This window comes from Leuresthes tenuis, unplaced genomic scaffold (assembly GCF_036924035.1).
Source record: "Leuresthes tenuis unplaced genomic scaffold, fLeuTen1.0.hap1 SCAF_9, whole genome shotgun sequence".
Lineage (NCBI taxonomy): Eukaryota > Metazoa > Chordata > Actinopteri > Atheriniformes > Atherinopsidae > Leuresthes > Leuresthes tenuis.
The window spans coordinates 20,211,163-20,234,578 of record NW_027325363.1 but is presented as its reverse complement, the minus strand read 5'-3'; the positions used below and the strand labels follow the sequence as shown (position 1 = coordinate 20,234,578).

The 23,416-nt window shown below is 42.5% G+C and overlaps 2 protein-coding genes across 3 annotated transcripts; both read right to left on the bottom strand.

The window, feature by feature from the left end:
- Window positions 1-893: 893 nt before the first annotated feature.
- Window positions 894-5,163, bottom strand: LOC140313779 (uncharacterized). Its single transcript, XM_072391759.1, has 7 exons — window positions 4,714-5,163; window positions 4,117-4,246; window positions 2,759-2,852; window positions 2,529-2,659; window positions 2,271-2,413; window positions 1,393-1,590; window positions 894-1,307 (listed from the first exon to the last, which is right to left on the bottom strand). Exons 1-7 carry the CDS (start codon window positions 4,722-4,724, stop codon window positions 1,190-1,192), a joined length of 825 nt encoding a protein of 274 aa, XP_072247860.1. The 5' UTR covers window positions 4,725-5,163; the 3' UTR covers window positions 894-1,189.
- A 1,229-nt stretch (window positions 5,164-6,392) lies between these two features.
- Window positions 6,393-23,029, bottom strand: serpini1 (serpin peptidase inhibitor, clade I (neuroserpin), member 1). 2 transcript variants are annotated; one of them, XM_072392708.1, is made up of 9 exons: window positions 22,940-23,029; window positions 13,818-14,112; window positions 11,928-12,158; window positions 11,524-11,718; window positions 10,083-10,287; window positions 9,297-9,394; window positions 8,359-8,445; window positions 8,149-8,238; window positions 6,393-7,335 (listed from the first exon to the last, which is right to left on the bottom strand). In XM_072392708.1, exons 2-9 carry the CDS (start codon window positions 14,089-14,091, stop codon window positions 7,259-7,261), a joined length of 1,257 nt encoding a protein of 418 aa, XP_072248809.1. In that variant the 5' UTR covers window positions 14,092-14,112; window positions 22,940-23,029; the 3' UTR covers window positions 6,393-7,258. The 2 variants fall into 2 exon arrangements, with proteins under 2 accessions (XP_072248809.1, XP_072248810.1); XM_072392709.1 differs by lacking the exon at window positions 22,940-23,029 and adding an exon at window positions 17,518-17,617.
- Between the last annotated feature and the right edge of the window lie 387 nt (window positions 23,030-23,416).

Sequence of the window (23,416 nt, the reverse complement as noted above, 5' to 3'; positions counted from 1 at the left end):
CATCATTAAGTGCCAGTGAGTGCCTTGAAATTGATCGAGGATGAACCTTTGTTATGTGGTTTTGTGCGTGAGTGTGTGCGCGTGTGCCTCACTGCACGAAGCTCACGGGTCATTATCCAGAGAGTGGGAGGACACAAGAGGCCATTATCCAAACGAGTCTGCGCTTTAAATATTTAACGAGTCCTGAAAACGGATGTCCTGTTTCTCTCCTAATACAGTCACGAGAAAAAGAAAGTGCACCCTCCGCCCGCTCGAAGGTTTCGCGTTTTACGGCGTGAAATAAAATGTCATTAAAATGAGGCCAATATAACCTCACGGCATATCACACTGCGTGATTATTCATTTAACACTAATTAAGCCATTAAGTTGACCATGAACTCCTTCGGAAGCCAAAGTAGTGCAGAGTTAAATGTGAGGCCATCTGTCTGACAGCTAAAGCTCGGCTGGAACTGGGTCATCAGCAGGACAATGATCCCCAAAAAAAGGAAGAAAACGGATTTCTGATAAATGAAAGAATCAAAGTGTCGCAGTGTCCAGACCTCAACCTGATTTAAAGGCAGCGGTGATACCTTTACAGAGTTTTGGGTGTACCGAGGCCCGTTTAAGAGAAGTTTTGAGAAGCTTGATTTTGTACAGTTTTGGTCAAGCTCACAATTATTAGTTGTTTTTTTTCCTGATATCTTATAAATGTTCTGACACGGTGCAACATGTAGTGTGTTGCTGTGTATCTGAGGTTGCACTTAGATCATTTTAAAACCTGGTAAGAATCAGATGATTTATTTAATTTTTTGTTATCGCGTGACTTTACTCGACACGTGCTAATGTGTAGTGGAAAAAGCAAAAGATAGTTTGCGCTTCATTGTATTTTCTGTTTATTATCAAAATACCTTTAACAAATACAATAAAAATCTCACCGAAAAAAATACGTACAACATCATGGGGACCTGAAATGAAAAGAGTCTTGCGCATTATCAATAAAATGCTATTACTCGACAGTCTGTGTGGCCTTGAACGGGGTTTTTCGGCAACAGTCGTGACAGTTTGTGGAAATGCTGTCACTAAATAACGGAAAACGTTTTCTTCTCAGCAGAACTTCGGAAACCTCTGTCTGGTTTCGAAGCGTGTAGCACTTTGCTGAAGTGGACAACAAAAAAGTTGAGTCCGTACGCACCCGAACCACGGAAGAGTGTCATAAAATGCAACACATCCTGGTGGTTTCGGGGCCGGTTAATCTGAGGGGCAGCGAGTCTTCTGGCAGCTTGGGGATTCCGTCCAAGACCTCAAGATTTGGCAAACAGGACAAAACCCTGCACACACAGAGGAAGGGCAGAGACAGATTGAGTAAAAGCACCTCGTCCTACATGCACCCTGTAATGGCATCAATCTTCTCACCGTGCACGGTAGTCCTGAGTGAAGGTCACGGGGTTGCGGGTCAGGTTGAGGGAGCGCAGCGGGCTGTTCCTCAGAGCTCCCAGTCCCCCCAAGGAGCTTATGGCATTCTCCGACAGACAAAGGTGCTCCACTGCTGGGAGCTTTGGCAGCTGACGCAGACACACCAGTTGGTTATGGTGCAGGTTGAGCATTCTGCACCTGCAATCGATTTGTGTGATCATTTCAACCGATCGTAACTGGTGAAAGGGCCTTAAAAGCAGCAGCACGCGACACAAAAGACATGCAGTCACAGTTATTTCTACTGTCGCTAAACACACAGTGACTGACAAAATTACAGGCACACAAAACAGAGAAGAGAACTGAACAGTGCCACTGCCAGGTATCTGCTTTTAGAACAGTAACTAGGAGCCAGAAACAGAAAATCAGGACACTGCCAAGAAATAAGCAGCATTATCCAAGAGGATTATCTCTAACATCTGGCTTCAGCAGCGATCGAGAGGCTTACCTTAGTTGCTCCACTTATATTTAATTATGCCTCCATTTAAACCACTTAAAACACCTGCACGAGTGCCATTTGGGAAATAATTGTATCACAGATGAGCAGGCACAGATACAGCTGACAGTCTGAAGTAAAAGTCACAAATTAAGGCTGCGTGAGCTATGGAGTAATGTGATATTGTCCATTCCAACTTCTGAATGCATTCAGTGAACACCGGAATATTATCAGAATACTATCGGCCATATTTCTGGCTGCGACTCCTTGAAGGATTTATCAGCGTTCTGAGTGAACTAGTTCATATTGAGACAGTGTTTGTTGTCTCTGCGAGAGAATTGAGAAACCCTCACCCTAATCCAGCCTCACTTTGCGGCGGCTATACCTTGGCAGACGTACAGAACTCAGGTCAGTGAGAGAGTTGTCGATCAGCTGTAGTTTCTCCACGCGGATCAACCGCCGGAGGATCCGGAGAAAATTCTCCCGCTGGTAGGGATCACCCAGATCTTGGTAGGACAAATTTAACTCCTGAAAAGAGGCAAAATAAACGTCATCAGGCTTCACTGTTTCGTCCTCTTCCTCTCGTTCTATGTTGCTGCATGTCTTTTTGGAAACGCACACACCCTCAATCCCGTTGACTTACAAAGCAGTTTTCCCAGTTCTCTTGCAGTCTCTCCTCCCATCTCTGTTCTTCCTCCCCTCTTCTCTTCCTCCTCCCTCTATCCAAACAGACGTCAACTCCCTCTCTCAGACGAAGCTCCTCTGCCGATGGACCTTTGTGTTTGTATCACAGAACAAAAAGAGAAAAAGTCTGCTGGTTTGTCCCTAAAAAGAAAACAACAAAACGTGGTCTTCTCATCTCATGTTGATCACCTTCTCTAACCCGGGGGCAGGTCAGCTGGTCACCTGTGACATCACACTGCTCCAGACGGTACCACGGCACAAACCGGAAACGACTTGATGGCAGCTAACGGGAAGAAGAAGACGGCAAAGTGACCTAAGCGATTAATCGAAACAAAAAAAATAGAAAAAATAAAGAAAGAAACGGAACCATCAGAGCCTCGGTGATCAGGGGTGACGCATACACCCACACACAACTGGACTGAGGCCTGATCAGCATTCAGCGTGACTTCAACGTGGAAAACACCAGTGACGCACAGCCAACTACATAACACGCTGCTGGGCGAATCCAGAGGGATTCGTGTAAGAAAGGCCGAGGAGAACAGAAGTCCCAGTTATGTGTAATCTGCCAGGGCTCCCCATCAATCTAACTCTACAGTATGCCAAAATCAAAAGGGCCATTACTGGGACCATCAAGCACTACTGCTGCATGTGGTAACGGGATGACACACCTTCCGACTTCCTCAGCGGCTGGCAAGAGTCGCTCATGTTTTATTATCTGGTCCTGACACTAGTCCTCTCCCCTTATATCATTCTCTGTCTGTCTTCTCAGTATCAGAGCGTCCGTCTCTCCACCAGCTACAGTTTTGCAGGTATTAGGTAGGAGTTTTAGGATAAAAATTCAACTCATCAACAAAATGATCTGTAGCATACATTCCTCTTCACTTTTTTTTTTACTACTCCAATGGGTTGCAGTGCTTAATTCTCTCTCTCTATGACCTTTTCAACCCACTAAGACTCACCCCGTTCACCCGTTCTTTGCCTGCGTAACTTCACACCCCCTTCTGTTAATCTAGACACGGGAATGACCCCACTTCTGTCGACCGCTGCTTCTCACAGCCTGGACAAACAACCCCAGGTCACTCGATCATGTGATGTAAGGCAGCAGGAACACAATAAAAAACAGCACAAAATGGGTTCATAATGTCAAATAAACAGATAGCTTACCTACATGAAGTTGATACAGTCTAAAACAAACTGTTTCTGACAGACAGGACATTTATTGAAACAATGAATATATTAAAAAGGGAATGTCTAAATAGGAACACCAGTGAAAGGCTTCCTTCGCCATGGTTTTGGTGTCTGGACTCGTAGAGAGGATTTGAAAAATGAATTTATCATCTTTTAATTCATGCAGTTAGGAGGGATGACAAATCCAGAGGAGCAGGGACTAATGTGAGACTATTAGGCTGCGTTCAAGGATAGCTGAAGCCTGAAATGGAAAGATCCCAGGATGAAAGAGGGAGGATAAGGGAGCAGAGATAGAGAAAGCAAAGATTAGGTGTGGGGAAGGAGTAAACTTTCTGATTGTGTGTGTGTGTTTTACTTACAGGTGTAGACACCAGTCCAGAGTCAGGACTGTGGTCCACTGAGAGAGGCGTGCGTGTAGCTCCGAGGTCTGAGAACTGGGACGAGTGGGATTTAGGAAAACTGCCACTGAGAGTGTTCACGCCTGAAGAACTGGTGGAGAGAGAAGTCCCCCGAGTACATTATTACATCTCTGGTCTCTGCGTGAAGGGAGGCTGTTGGCTGGGCTTTCGTAATGTAAGCCCTGTGTGTGCTGAAACCCTGACCACCGGCCGAGTGGTTAGAGTTACAGTGAACTGGGCCTGACAATGCAGATTAGGACCCGTTGCCATAGCACCGGTGGATACCTGAGCGGGCGCTATTGGCGTATAATAGTCGCAGTATGCCGGGGATTGTTGGGCTCTTCTGTGCCTGTATAATTCATACTGCGTGTTCTTTAGTGGTCTGCTAAGCAGGAACCGGACAAAAGAATTGAACTGATAATCCCCTCCAAAAAAAAAAGATAAAATGTAGCCTACATTTCTGAAAAGGTTGTTAAGGTGTTAATGATATCAGGCAGATTAAACGAGCAAACATTACTAAATAAACACCTGGTACACGTTTGAGCTGGTTTTGCTTACCTCTCTGACATGTCCCAGTCACCTTGTGGTAAATTCTCTCGGCCTTTGTTAACACATCGTGAACGGCTCGGTTTAGCCTAGTAGTCCGGCAGCTGTTACCCATGGAGCCCGCTGGCCTTGTTAGTGTACGCCGCGAGAAAGTTAACCGTCCCGTTGGCTCACTGACTCCGGCCTGGGAGACTGACACCAGCGGGGCAGCTGCTGTGGGAGGATGAGACGCTGCTGCTGCTGCTGGAGCTGTTGGAGCTGCTGTTGGAGCTGCTGCTGGAGCTGCAGGACACCGACTGATAGCTAAACTGCTGGTTGCTTAGCAACACGGTTCAGGTGTTCTGTTGCGGGTCAATGCTGCGCTGCCCGCTCTGAGAGTCCACGTTCAACTGGCAAAGGAGCGGTGACAACCTGATGGCCTTAAACAAAGCAGACTTTTCAGAAACGACTCCCAGCTTTGTGTTGCCACACAGGTTTTTGGTCTTTTATTACGTAAGTCTATTTTGAGAACATACATAGATACAGTTAACCCTATTCTTTCAGCTTTTCTAACTTTGAATAACTTTTCTGTTATTTAACCAACATGTCACTGACAGGGATTTTTCTGCTGCTCTGAATCTGTCCAATACTCTGTGGGACAGGAAGAATCATTTATATGAATGCATTGTAGTTTAACCCTTGCTTACCCTGGGATAAATACTGTTTAGCCCAAATGTGACCCAAAAGTGTGGCTGAACAAAGTCAGTCAGATTCACCAGTCATGCCCCAACTCTAATTTCTGTAAACCTTTTCTATAATTGGGTTTGAAGGTCAGATTTTGACCTCTGAGCTACATCTCCTCCACATAGCTCTGGCCCAGATTAGGCAAAAACATACTTTGGACAAGCTATACTTCAGAATAATACTAATAAATCCTGATCTTTACTTTTATGTGTAGTTATGTGTAGAATGTGATGTACAGCTGCACCAAAAGGTGCTAATAAATATGCTGTTTGGAAGGCAGTTGTGTATTACATTTTGAGTTTTTATCTATATATTAGCAGTTTACACTTAAAGCTATAGAATGCATGTATGCAGATGAAGTTGTTGAAGTGTGTGAAATATGTACGTGTTATTTTGACTCTGCTAATATCAGTAGCATCACATTTAAACCAGCCTCCTGAATCTGGTGCATGGCTGTTCTCAGTTCAACAGATATGCAGAGTTGAAATCATCGTTTGCCCATCAGTTGCAAAGTGATGTATCCATTTTATTTAAAAAGTACAATTCATCATTCACGCTTCGGGCATCTTTTGTTCATGGTTATAGAGCTCTGTATATCCACGCCTAAAGAGGATGGTGATTTGTTTCCTGTTGAGCATGTGTGTCGTGTGAGCTATTCACTCCAGGAATCCTTGGCAGGACACTGTCTGCCCTGGGACAACGAGTTCCAGTTCAACAGACAACTCCTGCCGTGCTCCTGTCTTTTTATTATTCAGGAAACGAAGGCTTCAGAACTAAAAACCTCCCATGATTATCATTCACAGTGTACGGCTTCTAAAGAAACCCAGTGCAAACTTAGCAGATGATGTGAAAGTTGTGGTAGCAGTTACAAAGCTTTTAAATGAGTGATAATCACGTTGTTTATCGCCAAAGAGCACTGCAGCACCCTTGGAACTGCACAAAAACACTCTTTACACACACAGAAGGGATACTGTATATATTTTTTAATGGGAACACATTCATGTTTTTATTGAATAGAAGAATCAATACAGCTGGTGTTACTGTTTCTCTCTGTGTGCGCATTCACAACAGTGCAGCAGATCTTTTCCAGAGCTCCTGCAAGCTCTGCTCCATCTCTATGGCAACCTGCCTTAGTTCTGCAGTCCCCTCTGCTCACCTGTAAGATGCCCAACTGGACCTTAATTAACCACTCAGATGTGATAAGGCATAATAAGTCATCAGCAGTTAAGCCATGTGCCTACAGCGTAAAAATATCTCAATACTCTCAACAACACAGATATTACTAAGATTTATTGTGTTAAGAGCGAACTGCTTGCACAGGTTTATTCTGCAATAAATACTCCGCATACATATGTATATATAGAACACTATGCCAAATGTACAGGGGTGTAATTAAAGTGTGGAACTTACAGTGCACGTATACTATATTTGGAGCTGAAAGTGTAACTATTTTTGAACAGGAACTACTTTGTGTGCTGAATGTGTGGGTGCAAGGGAGTAAGAAGCTGCTGAACTTAAAGGGGTTGTGTGTGGATTACATACCGTGTGTTCCACTTGCTGATACAAAGTGAACTTTCCGAGAGAATATTTACACCTTCCTCCATCGGCATGTATGTGTCCAAGAATTTAAAGCTTCCAGTATAAAAACACAGTCACATCATATGTTTCATGTCACGTTTCAGTATATAATATATCATATAATTATAGGTTAATATTCTTTTTCATTTTTTTGCCATAAAGAGTATAAAACACAGCTGAAGATGGTGATAGAGAATAGGTAGCATTTAGGACGTCAGGATCCGACTGGCTGAGACTGAGTGACCTCGCTATCTGTTTACATGGAGTCAAAGTCTTGGTCGCTCGGCTCAACGACTTCGGGGGTCATGACTCTGCCCATGAAGAGGATGGAGCCTGGAAGGAGAGGACATACACACACACATAGGCATTATTAAATGCAAGCAGACAAAAATGTACCAGACTACTCGAAATATTTTAAAGAGAGAGATTTGCATGGAAAATTGTTACATGTGTTGGATAACAGTTGCCTAAAAGGTGCTAAAAGACTGAGAACTATGTTGTACTGAATTGTGGAGCTTTCAAACTATGAAATAGTTAATTTCTGTTCTAAATTTTTAAAGGCTCCACGACGCAGTGGATCCAATGTGGAGTCGGTTTTTAAAACAAGCAAAAGCCGACTCGGCGCCCGACACTGTGACGTTATAAGCAGGTCCACTACAAAGCTTTGCCCTCGCACTACACAACCATGCCAACTAGCTCCCTGTTCTGCTTTCATCACAGAAGTGCATCTTCCCTGGAAGCCAGAACTGACAGAACTTGGTCAATTTACCTTGCGGAGGAAAAACCGATGCGTCCCAGCTGAATCCTTGGCAGGACAAACACGCCATGAGAATGTAAACTGAACAACTTAACAGTGTTGGTAACTTCATCTACAGCGGGAAGGTGACCAAACCATTTAATATTTGGAATGTGTTTGCAATTTCAGATCCAAGCAGTTTTCCCTGGCTGAAATGAACTCTGTCACAGTGCGATTCATTCAAGCTGATCTGAGATCTGCTACTCAGCATCTAAGGCCAGAGAACATTGCTTATTTTAATGATTTTTAAACCCAATCTTCTATATGTGATTGTTTTAGTAAATTTTCAGTCAAGCAAAAAAAAAAAAAAAAAAAAATGTCCTTACTTTAATGTTAACATGCACACTTACCTGTCCTTCTGTTTCTGATGACAAAGAAGAATGGGTGATCTGCCATGACCTGTGGGTACAGCACCAGAGTCCTGGTCAGGGCAATCATTCCTAACAGAGAAAGAGGAGATTAGTTGAAAAGCCATCGGTGTGCTGTAAATGACAGCATTTTGTGAACTTGAAGTCAACATTTCAGAAACACATGAAACAAAAAAAAAAAGTATGGTGTACCTGACCCAACAGCTCCTTCTGCCCCCTCCTCTGTCACTTCCAGGTAAGCCTTCTGCACTGCCTTCCCAATGTACAGGTCCTTACCATCTGGACAAAACACAGGAATGCACGCATCTCATCAGCTTCTCTTTGTAATGTGCATAAAAATATGGCAGTATGTACAGCTAAAGTAGGAGAGCACGCTGGCATTGAGTGCTAATAAGTAAAGAAAATCAGCACTGCCAACCAAACAGATCAATCACATCAGTCAGCACAGTCTTAAGATGTGATGTCTCTTCAAACAGGAATCCACAATTACTTCCCCAGCGATTAAAAGCATTTCAAGCTGCCCCCGCTTATCTACCTGCCTGCAAGAGCAGACTGCGTCCTGTGAGAACATGTTCGGTGTTTTAGCAGTCACAAGATGTCCCCAAGTCCAGTTCAGCCACAGAATGCGTTTCATAAGGTCCATCTGGTAAAAACAAGCTGATTTCTACTGTGCTATCAATGTAAAACATGTATTACTGTAATTAATGGTTGTTTAACCAATGGTTGTTTTTAACAGTTTAGGCATACTTCGTTTTATATATTAGTTGATACACATCAGTCATGTGTAATTAGGCTTTTTTTCTTTTAATTAGATGCCATTATCTCAACACATTTCTGTCTCTGCGGCATTCCTCTGACTCTGTATAAATAGGTGTCTCTCTTTGCATCTATTTTTAATGAATGATGTGACAGCTCTGTGCTGCCCACACGGAGCCAGTTACCTTGGTTACCTTACAAAGCACTGAAGGCTACTTCCCGCTGCCAAGATGGAGATGAAATGTTGTTCTAAGGCTTTTTAAGAGTTTTTTCTTTTGCTATTTTTAGCTCTGTTTTTAGGTTTATTATAAGAGTTTACTGAACTGATATGCGCTGTGAAGTAAATGAGTGTGTATGTGTGTGTCATGCATCACCTGTCATGGCAGAGAGATCAGCTTCATTGGTAAAGATCTTCTTAATTCCCAGCCCCTGCAGATTGCTCCTCAGATCAATTTTCTGCTCTACCTTAAACCTGAAAGTAAAGTATGTTGTAATCAGTTCTTGCAGTGGAGTCAAAAGCTTCCTATTTTAGAAAGCAGCATGTATTTATAGAAGTCAAACCATCCAATAATTCAGATTTGATGGGTGTATACGGTATTGTGCAATAATGTGTCTGGTTCGAAGAATTGATCTTCATCGGGAAAGTGGTATTCTTGAGATTTCTAATCTTTCTGTGTACACAGAATTAGCTCATTATTTAATTAAAACAAAGAAAGACCTATATAAACATTTTAGTCATCCAAGCAGGAACTGACACACACTACAGGTCAAAACAGGGGCATAAATGGTCGATCCAAACAATTGTAGCCATGAAGCTGCTTCAGTGATACCACAAATTCCTGTAAGACTCCAGTGGTTTTGGAACTGATTCCACACAGAGGAAGCAGCATTTTTAAACTTTTTTTTTTTTTCAAATTTCGAAAGATCATGTAGGATCATAGACGTAGTTTTGGAATCTTTGGGAGGTCAAAGTAATCCCTCCAGCTCGAACTTCTGAGGGATTTAGTTTTTAGTGCATGCCGGCTAACATGCTTGCATTTGTACGATGTTGCCATACTCCAGCATGTAAATATGTGTGGTATTCACTTATTGCTGAAAACGATGCATAAAAGCACCGATTTCTAAAATGTTTTCGCATTTTTGCGTGTGTCATCTCTCACCTAGGGAGGTATACTTCCACCTTCTGTCGTTTGACATTGTTAGCCCACTCCTCCAGCAGTGGTGCTTTGATGATGGGCTCGAGGGAAGCCAGCGGTACCTCCTGCCGAGGCAGGACAATCATCATGGACATGTCGTCTCCCTCGTAGGGCATCTCCAATACCTGGTACACGCCGCCAGCCTCCTGTGAGCCATCGCTGAACTCGCCTGATTTAGAGAAGGCACACTCGGTTGCACTAAAAGATGTGAAGCCATGCATAGACACTTCTCCTGCGAATTTGTGAACTTTGCTGTGGAGGAACTTCTACTAATAGTGGCATGGAGTGACTCATTGACTGGCTGTATTGATTACAGTGTGAGGCCATTTTTCCAATGCTTTAATTAAATTGAAATTAAATTAAACTTTATGTAGCTGGCAAAATTCAGGCAGACACGAAAGGCTCATGTGTTCGAGTGTGTAAATGCAAAAACTAAAACTAATCCAACTTAAGTCTGAATCCAAACGCAACATTGTCACACTTAGATATTTTTAAGCGTGAGATGGAGAATATTAAGAGGACAGCCGGTTTTCTTTTAAAGTGGCTTAAAAGGGAAGAATTTACAAAAAAGACACTGATCATCCCTCATTAATTTGCGCTCTGGGTAGCGTTTATTGATGCAAAGTGAAGCAGCCGTGCAGCGGAGGACTGGATGTGGAGTTCCAAAAACATTTCACTTAACCAATATGATTGTGCTGGAAAATGAGAAAGTAAACGCAGCCTTCTCCCCAAGGACCTGTCCCTGTTTTGCAAACCCGCACGCAAGATGCTCTCCACACAAACACACACGTCTCCTTGATCCACAGTGCGGTGCATGTGTAGGTGTACGCAAGTATACAAATGTGCAATAATAATACAGACGTACTGATGGTCCCAGAATAACTGAAACGCTCAGACTTTAGCAGCAGTGAGTAGGATCATGATAAACAGATAGACAAGTAGTTGCACTGAGCCGCCTGTACGCTGTTGTTAATTAACTGAAAAGGTGTTGTGAAATTCAAGGGTTGAAACAATGTGGCATTTCTCCAGATTATTGAAAATGAATCAATAAAAAGGCAGAAAAATGGTTGGAATATACTCTACAAGTAGCTGGACCACAAAAATGAGAGGTGTTAGAATAAAAAATGTAAGAAAAAACCTTGTAATGTGTAATGTGGTAGCTCACAACTTCACACACGAACAAGGACATGAACAAAACAGCTTTCCAAAACAGAATTAAAAAGACAATCAGACTTTTTTGCAAATGAGGACAATTTGACTGTCGTACCAGAGCTTACTGAGCAGAAAAGAGGAGCCTTTCGCAGGCATAACACTGAATAATAATATGAATACTTTAGATCTAAGATTAACATCTCAAATAACCTCGGGAAAAAAGCCTCTAGTACTCACACAGGCACACGCTTACCGTAGTAAAAGTCTCCCTGCTGGTACATCATGAGGGTTTGAACCTCAGAGCCGTCATCTCTGCTGAAGGAAAAGGTCCTGGTATTCTCGGGCCTGAACTGGTTTTTCCAGGAGCCCCGGAAATAGATGGCGTTGACTAGTGTCAGGCGGGTCACGCTGCTGAAGTCCTCGGCTGACAGCAGCGCACGGATTTTACCTGCATGAAGCGATTTGTAGAGCGCATTAGGGTGCACTGCCCCTAGTTTAGTTCCGCTTTTGAAGTTAAAATTAAGGGGAATGACAGCTTTGTTCATTTAAATGTTGACAACAAGACCAAACAAGCACTGACGTATCTTAATGTTTCATGTGATTTTAAAGGAGACGTAAGCAGCACAGATGCTGTATTTTCCTCTCCCTCTAACTCACTCTCAGTGTGGTTCTCCACCCAGTTGTTGATCTGCTCAGCAACTGCGGATGATTCGCTAAAGTCCACCGTTTCCACTTCGGCTCGAAAGTATTTCTTTATCATGTGCAGAAACTCTGGGTTGAAGGTGACGCCCTCCTGCAGGAAGAGGCTGTTAGCAAATCGGATCATGTAGTGGGTATCGTCGTCCGAAAGAGCCGCTGTCAGGTTCTGGAGCAAAGAGAACTCGACGTCTGGGGAACAGAAGGAGACGCACACATTCACACAGTCAGCGTGGATGAAGAGTAGAGAACTGTGCAAAAAATATATATATATTTTTTCAAATCCATACATTGTTTTTTTTTAACAGAAACAAAAAGATAAATCAAACATTTTTGCATACAGTCATGTGTAGGAATTATATAATTCAATCAAATATCAGACGGATATTTTACATCCCTCACTGAAAAAAAATGCCCAGAAGAGACCAGAATATTAGTGGAATTTAGGAGAAATTTATCAGGTAGTGATCCTTTACTTCAGCAAAAGAGCTAAAACTAACCACAGTACTCTGTTACAAGCATAATTCTTGCAATATGTGTAGGAGCCACATAGGGTGTTGAGTCAGGTCTCACTGGGTAATCAGCGGTCATGGCTATATAAGGTAGGAACCTTCTTTGTCTTTGTTGTTTCACCTGGAAAAGGGTTAAACAGTGTTTGACCGCTGAAGCGATTGTTGGATACAACAAGGTGCGGATGTTTCAATGTGAAGGAAGAGGAAATAAATGGACAAAGTGTTCAAGTGGCAATTCTGATTTATACTTTAATGACATCAAACAAGGTAAAAAAAAACAAAAAACCAGAGGGTCACCTCAGTGGCGTAAAGCTTTGGCTTGGCCTCTACAATATGAGTATTACCTAAATAAAATGATCACAGTGTGGTCAGAAAAAAGTGGTTAACATATTAGGACTAAAAGGTGCTCATTGATCAAGTCTGGCTTCTTAATATTTTGAAAATTGTCAGAAATGTCATCTTAAGTTACCAAACAAAAGGCAAAATATATAAACTTATAATAACAAGTTACATTACAAGTTCTCTAAATTCTTCAAATGTAAGTGCCCAAATGTATTAGTTTATAAAGTATAGTATAAAATATCTAATTATAATAAAAAAAAAGACAATTCTTCTTTTTTACATGGAAAGAATATCAGAAATATGACTGATTGAGCATCGAGCATTTACATCACTGTCTAACTTCCCAAAGTAACTAGAAAATAAACGGCCAAATGGAGTGAGGAAATTCAAAGGGACCGTAAAAACAGCACAGGGAATGATCCAATATGGTAATCTGTCACAAAGCAATTGCCATTTTAAAATCAGTCAAAGTGGACTCTGCTGAGACGCAAAAGCATCTATTGATGTAAAGCTAAAGTAAAATTAAATTAAAAACGTGCATCTTTGTGATCATATCACATGAGCCCTTTCGGAAATGATAAAATTACCTAAAGGGGTATTCGCCCTTATTTGAAATGTGGCTCTCTTACAACGGCTGGATGAACATGACTTTAAGTACCAACATTTTCCAGTGACCATCTGGATCATTTTTCATAAGACCACTCAAGTCCATCTTTTTTGCAATACAGACCTTCTTCTAAACATGACCATAAGCCTTTCAAACAATGGAAAACTCTGTTCAGAACTACAGAGGGCAAACCTTTTACAGCTGTGTTGTAAAAGGTGGGTAGTGCTCCTGAGGGGACAGTAAAGTGACCCTTAAAAACTGAATTAATCTCAATGAATTTTGTTCAAGTCAATTCAAGACTTTTCAATTTCGTAACATGGATACCCCCCTTTATACCCTCACAACTGACTGTTATGCTTGTGAGCCCGTGTTTATGAGTGTTTCTCACACCTGGCAGCAGGTGGCTGAAACCCACAGCCTGTCGTATCTCCTCCAGCGAAGCCCCCCTTGCTCCCAGCTCCACCATGCCCAGGGCAACAGCCACGCTCAGCGGGGAAAAAATGATGTTTTCCTGACCCCCCGCTGCCTGCAGCCGGTGGTACAGTCTGACAGAGAACTCTGATGTAGTGTCCTCTGGAATGTCCGCCGCCCGGCAACCGTAGCCCGGCAACAGAATGGAGAGGAGGAGGAGGAGGAGCGGGGACAAAACGTCCTGGATCAACATCGCAGCTCAGACCACAGAGAGCTGAGTGAAAGAGGATTTAATGCAGGGATAGAAGAAGAAGAATAGGGTCATACAGTATAAGGACAGGGGATTGAGAAGAGGTGTTAGGCATGAAGAAAAAGGAGAGAAAACGAGGAGGGGTGGAAAAATAGGAAGATGGATGGGTGGATTAGGGGAAGGGTTCAAGGAAAGGAGGGATTTGATGGGATGAGCAGCCAAAGAGATGTGGAAGGAAGAGGAAACAAACAGATGGAGGGAGGATGTGTTGAGAGCAAATGATTTGTGAGGGACAGAGTCGTACGTAGAGAGAAGGTAGAGACAACGGGACAGCAGAGGGGAGGGAAGGGGAGAGAAAGAGATAAAGGCAAAGAAGATTATTGTGTAAGGTAGAAACAGATGAAGGATGAGAGGATTTTGTAAGAGATAGAAAGCATGACAGAGAGAGCAGCAAAGCGGGATGATGAAAGGAAAGAAACAGAAGATATCGGTCAATCACTGTGACAATTTTAACTGTAAAGGCAGAAAAGCTTGTTGAATAAACGTAACATGCATACTTACATATCGATATGTTGTGTGTGTGTGTGTGTGTGTTGACACCTTTCTGTGTGAATAGCTGAGACTGTCTTTCTGTACAGAAACCCTCTTCCATCCTTCCCCTCATCTTTTCCAAGCCATCACAGCTCTCACCACATTTTTCGTCCGCTTTTAACATTTTAGGCATCCTCATCCCTTCTCCTGTCTCCATACTTTCCTACCTCCAGTGTCTCTTTACCACCCAACAACTTACAAAGAACGTACACACGCTGCACCCTGTCTCTGGCGCTGTTGTTACCAAGCAACATTGTTTTCTGCTGTCCAAACAGAAGAAGGGAGTGATAAATGGCAAAAAGATGGAGAAAGAGACGGATTACAGACACAGTGAGAAAGAGATAACTCAGACATCTATTCTGTTGTTTGTTTCTCTGCTCTGCTGCTGGAAATGTAGCCTGTAAAAAAGGATCCAATTAGCAGTCCCACGCAGGGCTGGAATCTGCTGGCTAATGCTGTACGTGTGAGACGGCAGGTGACTGTACTGTCAACAAGATAAACAATGGGTAACAGCCAGAAAATTAGCGCCCCGTCCTGTCCTTTCCCCTGCTCCGCTCTGGCATGTGACAAACAATTTCCCCTCCCAAAATGACCCAGTCCAACCCACAGGGTTGCAGCGGACACATCATTTTCAAACATTTTTCCTATTGTCAGCAAAACCCATGACAAGACCATTCATTAAGGAGCATTGTGTGTTTATCCAAAGCCAGATACAGATTATCCCTGAGTGCCAGAGACCTCCATGTTTCTCCAAAACCAATTAAAAACACATCAGGGTTTTACACTGTTGGACTGGGTGATTGCTTTATTTAGACTCCATCCACAATACACCATACTTCTGGTGTACAACCTCCCTTGTGTAGCATGTGACTGAAAATAGTGTCAAAAGTTGCTAAATTTTCCTGTTGGACTTGTGTTTCCACGTCCTTTTCAAAGACTTCCGCTTGTTTGTCTTCCATCTACGAGTATTGTGGCTGTTTTCGCTAAACCGATAAAACTGCCAGCAGGATTTCGTCAGCCTGACGAAAAAATTGTGCACTTTAGATAGTCAAATAGACAGTAGACTACACGGCTTGCTCCTTGGTGTGCTCACTTAGCTGTCTGACAAATTGCCTTGTGATCACATCTCCACTCGTGTAATCAAAAGACAATTAACTTACCTAAGTAACACTGCAAATATATGACTTCTACCGTGTATGTCTAACAATCAGTTGATCACATCAACTTGTATCGCGCCAAAGTCTGATAAAGATGTGCCCCACAGCTCTCTGAATGATTAAAACCCATCAAGGAACCAACTCATTGTAATAGATTAGCATGTTTCTTCAGTGAAATCAACAGGGGCCCTGCTGTTCATACATCACTGCTGCTGTTAAAGCGGCAGCGGAAAACAGTTCCCTGCAAGTTCTGATTTATGGAGGGGAAAGAAAATAATGGAAGTGCCAAACAAATGTAAAAAGAAAAATTCAATTAAAGTATAAATTATTTAGTAAAAATGAATGAGGTTGAGAGACACACCGATGAATTAATGAATGATTTTGGTCTTTTGATGGGGTAGTTAACAGTGGAAAGGAAAAACAGTATAGAATGACTCCAGCCTAACCATTCAATTAATTCATTTATCATGGGAGGTAGTGAAGGGGTTCTGAGGAGGGCAATTAATACTCAAGTTGGCAGGCAGTATGCTGTGGTGCACAGCTTTACATAGATTTAAACAACACAATTAAATTATTCCAATGACACACATCTTAGGTAATGCTTTCAGTCACGCAAGTTCACCTGTTCCCACATTTCCCGCTGTTAGTTGATTGTTAATCGCACAGAAAGGGGAGAAATACCCAGAGGGAGAGAGGAGGGGGCAGCTGGCACAGATGGAAATGCAGGTAATGTTTCTGACCTTCTGAGCTGTGGGAGCTGAACTTTTCAGAGACAGTCGCTCCTGTTTTCTGTAAGGAAAGATCCAGCAATGAAGCTGAGCCAGAGCGAGTCTGGAGCGTACCTGCGTGTGTGTGTCTGTGTGAAAGCATGCATGTGTGAGTGGATAACGGCACCATGGGTGGCTGGCTTTTACTTGTAATGGTGACACCGTTCTGACCTTTTGGAGTTGTAGCGCGCTGACTGCAGGAGGGTCCCACTTTGCAAGCTTGGCCCATGATGACTATTAGCACTAGTTTGGCTCTGGTCTACTCAGGTGGGTTTCCCAGCATAAGTGATAAAGGCCTTCCACCTAAGCGGTGAAACCAAACGTCTCTCGTGACTGAAAGGACGGAATATGTCAGAAGATATTCTGTGGCTAAAGTTACAAGAGTTTAATCCTGACAATTTGATTAATTCCATGCAATTAAACTCACTGGCCTTTAAAGGCGGCTTTTAATCTCTCTGTGTAATCCTAATTCTCAAACAGAATAGATCGGGAGTTGACATTTCGACAATCAAAACATGACGTCATCCAAAACCGTAGCACGCACATAATCCCTACTGCCATTTAAACTCGACACCTAGACACAGCATGCCTCGGAAGCCAGGGGAATTTACTAAACATGAACATCCTCATTCATGCTTCAGGTCCACCGGTACAGCAAACACCCACCCGCACTTTAAGGCTTCCACACTGACGTTACCAGGGCAACATCAAATGATGAGCATTTTTTTCATTTAGCCACGCCGACAGAGAACCCCCCAAAACAGGAAGATGAACTCTTTTCTTATATCATGTTTACTCGAGTGTTCTGTCTCCAATAACCTCTCTTTCGTCACTTAATGCCCTCTCCTAGAATAAAAAAGACGCACAGACGCACATCAAGGCTACACTAGAAATGATGCAAAAACAAGACAAACCTGAAACCTGCAACTTCTCTTGTCTCTGGAAATGAGGGAACGCTGACAGGATCTCCCTCTTCAGACCAACTCATAAAACACTTTCTCCGTTCGGCTCTCCCTTCCAAACGTGCTGAGGTTTTGACAAATTACGAGAAAATGCTAAAATCGCAACTCTTAACACCGCCTTTTTCTCTGGGAAAAAAAAAAATGCCCATGATCATGTGTGGCCTAGAAAAACCCTGAATTTCTGCAGCGGGTGCTCTTTTTAAAATGGCAGAGTAATCTTGCCATGAATTCACTGTGAATATGTTTAACTTCTAAAGGGCTCTGCAGTACGGAGATAATGGATTCTGATTATCATTCATGAGTTATCTTTAGAGGTGCCATAAGGGAGCCGCTTTTAATTTGAACTTGAACTGAGTCAAATCCGAGAAGACGCATGCTTACTCGCACTAAAAATGATTAAACTTACATAAAACCTGCATCATCAATCTTAAATCACTCCAGTCTCTGTGAGCGCTGTTATGCCTTTCTGCATTTTTCAGTCCTTTACCAAGAACTGAAAGAATCTCCGGGTGGTGCACAGCCGTTACTGTTTTCATTAGCTAGATTTATATCACTCCAAAACCTCTATCACGCTGCTCGTCTGCAAATCAGGTAGAATACAGTAAAATGTTGCCAGATTGATCAGACTTCTGTTTCTCATCTTCTGCTCAACCACCTTGTGCGGAGAACACCAGAAGAGAAAATTTACACAAGACAGCTGCAATAAAGTCCAAAGCAGTTTAGAGCCTTTAACTCCACTGCAGTCAAAGGAGAAAGGAAGCGCTAAGCTCCTGTGGTGGGTGGGGACTTCCATTACACAGCACAATAAAGTGGATCCAATTCATCAATCAGGCTGTCTGCTCTACCGACACCCCCACCTTACACCAACCGGTGCGCATGGGGAGCTAAACGCAGCTAAATAGCAAGGAGTATTTCATCTAGAAATAAATTCTGGTGAAAGAATGTGTGCAATGTCAGTTTAACTGCATTACAATTGTGTTAGTGCCCAAGATGATTATTACACACTGTCATCTTCACTGCAGCACGCTGATGTGCTTTACCTCTCTGGAGCTATCATTACCTGAGAGCTCAGGAAGGAATAATTCAGCACGTTGGGTGAGACAATTCTGTGAAACGAAATATCAATAAAGGTCCTCATGCAGGCTTAAGAGGACAATAATTCGATTATTCTAAAGAAAAAAGAAAAGGAGGAAATCGGCTGCTTCTTTTTTTAGTTAGCCAAGAGCTGCATCTCAGCAGCATCTCAGGCCTCAGTTAGCATGTTAAATGTTAAAGTTCTTGACAACACAGTTAGAAATGGACCAAACAGGGTCGTTTGGAATGGCTGACAGAAGAAAGCCTGAAAGGAACATGGCGGAACAGCTGCAAAGTTCCATCTGAACAAACCAAAAGCCTTGAACCTGTACAGCCATACACATTCATTTGTTGTCATGGTGATGAGGCCACAAAGATGCTATCAAAAACTGTCATTCAACCGTACAGCATAATGGTGTGAGGCAGGGCTGGTAAAGTTGTGAACTGCGGTATCTCAGCCTCTGGGCGCTCCAAGGCAGTTTCAGGCCCAGAAATGTGCATTAGCAAGATCAGTGTACCTCAAAAAGAGTCAGAGGCCCACAGTTTTACAGCTCACAAACTTCTCTCGTGTTGCTTTGAGTGTTACATTCATGACTGTTGCTTTACGGCATGTGTCTTTTCCAGGGGGCAACATTTTGACTTTTGTTTCTGGTTAAAAGAGTGAGTTTTATAATAATAATAAAATCGTTTTTTTGCAATCATATCATATTATATATGGTCTATGTGCTGAAGCTTGGTTATAAGCTTTGCCTGAATAAGCTGCAGTGAGTTTCAATTTCCAGCACAAAACTTTATCACAACTTAATAACATTTTAGTTAAGGTCCAACAAGTTCCACGAAGAGCCGATAATAACACTGGATGTAAACGTAAGCTGTCAAGTCTTTTTTTATGTGTCAGCTCAAACTTTTACATGGACGTCAACTTATGAAAAGGCCCTCTTAGTCAGTGTGACAGTTATTCAGAAACCAGCACAAGGTGCAAAATGTGCAATTGGGGAAGAAATAAACCCTGATTGATTAAAGAGGTTCAGGTTCTTGCTTTGAATGTGCAAGAGCAACCATAATTCAAAGACCAAAACTGAGCTGATTGTACTTATTTACCACATCTGAGGGATGGCTGGACTGTTTGCTTAAATAGCCAAAAACAAGAGCTTTGCCTAAACTGTTCTCTATTAGCACTTTTCCATTGTTAGAATCTACCCCAATAGTTTACACCTATTCCAGTGGCAGGCATAGCAGCCTTACTGCGGCCAATCCCCAAACGAGTGCCTTAACTTATTCAGCTCATTGTCAGAAAATGACAATATGCTATGGAACCTGAGAATGAGGTCCCAGGATGGTCACTGTGCGCTCCACGGAGGACAGACCTTGCTTAACATCCCCTGTATCAATCGCTGCAACACCCAGAGGGAGAAACACAACAAAAAAAGTGGAAAGACAATAACAAGTAGGCCAATAGACGGAGGCACACAGAAGCAGGAGATACCAGCTTTGACTCAGAGCCACTGATATCTAACAACTCCCTTGCATAGCATGGCAAGATGGTTGATTGCCTCCCACACTCTGCCAATGCAAACTAAACAGTGTCTCCTTTCTCTCTCTCTGCATAAATATATATATATATATAAATATATATATAGCAGACAAAAAGATACACACACTAACAGCTCGGGTGCAGAGGGAGCTGTTGGGAGCTTTGAGAGGTAACTGGATCAGTCCGTATTTGGGGTCAGTGGGAAAAGTGAAAAGACTAAAGGCTTTTTTAAACAGACTGAACAACACTGGAGTGCAAGCTAGGTCACTGTCAACTACTCATGAGGGAAATATGTGTGTGTGTTTGTCGGTAATGTTTGGGGGTAACAGAGATAAGAAAGACCTGGAAGGGGATCCTGAGTAGGAATCCAAGTGAGGAGGCTGAGATGAAAGAGAGTCGGGGGATAATTTTGAACTGTTATTGTTTTGCTTACTTCAGGCTGTGGAGGGAGTTACAAAAACTGAATTATGGGAGAAATTTTTAAAAAATTTGACTGCCGAAGAGAAGGATGAGCAAGAGAAACAGATGAGTATGGACCTTCAGACACGTCATGGAAGAAAAAGTACAAGTGCAACAGGTGTATTCATGATGGACGCACTCTGCTGCACCTGTAGACTGTGTAGGGAACAGTCTACATGTTGCAAAGAGTCCCTGCTTTAACAGAAAGCACTGACTTGGTTTTGGACTCAGCACCTGGAAAAGAAAGCAGTGCCTGTGTTTTACACACAGATTGCATTACAAAAACACCTGCACTGCCACTCTCATCTTCTCCACCCTACCCGCAGTCCCCCACTCAAAGTCAACTATCAATCAATGTATCGATTCCAGGGTGCATGCGGATGTGTACAAGTCTGTGTATTACATTCTAAATTTGTGTGAATTTGAGAGATGGTTTGCAGGGAAGTGTACTACCCACAACTTTACGATACCCCCCACTTCATCCTGCTACGGGTTACAGGGGTCTTGTGTGTATCCCAACAAATATGAGGTGCAAGGCGGGGTACACCCTTAACAGGCCGCCATGACAGGGCTAACATACACTTTCTAATTAACCTAACATGAATCTCTTTAGACGGAAGAAGAAAAATCCCACAGGCACAGGGACAACATGCAGAAAAAGTTGTATAATTTTTTGTCATTACATCTGATGCTTCCTTCAGCTTTCCTTTCTTTCTCTCCATAAACTGACCTTGTTCTCCCTGAATTTCTCTGCACTCTCATCCTATCTGGCTCAAGTATGGACTAATCCCCCTGTGTCTTTGCTGCAGCAGAGTGTACTGGGGACAAATTTGCTGCTTGTACGTGCAGGTGTTGTACCTCACTGTGTTAATTTAGTAAAAAAAAAAAAAAAAAAGGCAAGAGATATGTAGTTTATCTAAATTTCTTTCTTTCTTTTTTTCTTTTAATCACACATTGTGGTTTCTTGTCTGTAAAAATCATTTCTGGTATAAGAGGAGAGGTTTTTCCCTCCCTAATTGTCACAGCAGAATAACTGACAGAAACACATCAACAGTTCAGCACACACACACACACAGCTTTGGGAGGCGATCACAGCTCCTCAGTGTGCGACGCATTGAGACCCAGGCGGCTGCTTCTCCTTTCCCTGTTCATTTGGTTTCGCTTGGATGATTTGAAAGACATTTAATTATTGAAACGCAATTAATGCAGCTCTCTGTGGGAATAGGCAGAAGACACACACACACACACGGGCCTACACACACGAGCACTCAGACCGTAGGCAGGCAGGGAGCAAACAGCAGGCTATCAGCAGAGATTAAGTAGAGATTCAGATGCATATGCAATTAATTCATTGGGATTATGACTTAAAAAAGGCACTCTTTCCTCCTGAATATGAAATGGAAACTATGAGGCTAATTGAGGATTTCAATGGCCATTATCTAAGTGGGCTGATAAACAGATAAGAGGTGGATTAAACCCATAAGATATAAAAAAAGAGGGACACAGCAATGTGTGCTGCATGTTGAGCATGAAATTGCATATAAAGCCATTTAACTAAAAGAGGAAAAAAAAAAGCATGGTGCGTTTTTGGTGCAGAATGATCTCAATACAAATGGGAGTATGTGATTAGATTATCTGTATTTCTTAAATATACACTTATTTAATATGTGCCATCTGAATTTCTGGCATATTTTGGGCTACAACAACAACAACAACAACAACAAAGAAAATTCCTGAAAGCAAAGACACGCACATATAAAGACCCGCATGAATAACAAGTGGTGTGAGGATGTATTTCTGTGTGAATATGTGGGGTGGGGATAAGGTAGGAGCTGGCTACTACAATCTGCCTCGTTAGTTCACACACGTTCACTCAGTGCGCCTTTGCCTGCATTTCAAGGACAAGAGCCAAAACGCAACGACTAAGCCGATTTCAGTGAAAAACGACAAGAAAAGCAGTGTAATTGCGGCATAACTCAAACAGCCTTGGGTGGTGGACACATGGACAGCAGTTTAAATGAGTGGGTTTTAATATGCTTACCATTGTGCGTCTCCACTTACCCTCGTATTAAAAGCCCACACGTGTTGATTACAGCATTGTAATCAACCCCCTCCCCATACACACGCACACACCTACTCATTCCTACACCTTCAGCAAGAGTAATTCTATAGAACAACTCAGATAGGCTGTGGTACTCTTTCTTGTCTCGCAGAAGCTAAACTGTTTTTCAGCAATGTCATTTGAACAAATCATTACCAGCAGTCCAACTGGACCACCATGCAGATAATGAATAAAACAGCTCTTACCGATAAAGGGTGTAAGGTGCGGGTGGATGGAGAGATGAATAAGTGCGGTTTCTCTCTGCTGCTCCCATCCGCAGCTCACTGCTTGTTAATTTGCCGCAGACCCCGCCCCCCTTCACACCGATTGGTCCAATTAAACTCAGCCAAAGAGTTCAGATGTGTAACAAAATAAGTCACTGTTTGCCATTTCCGTGTCGTCTTCTGCCAGAATCAAACCTATTATGCCCTATAGCACCAAAGAGCCCTAAACATTATCTTGGTAAACTTATTTAAGCCTCGCAGCCTTTGCAGGTTGGTCTTTTGTTTAGGAGTTCGGCCGATATACTTTTCTTTTTATTCACATTTTTTGATGGAATTAACAGCGGTTGTTATGGCCGTTTATTATACAACACAATTATTCTCAGATACTCCACTTTACATGTTGTTCGCTCTACTTTTCATGAAAAAAAAACAAAGTTACAGTAGAGCATATACCGTATA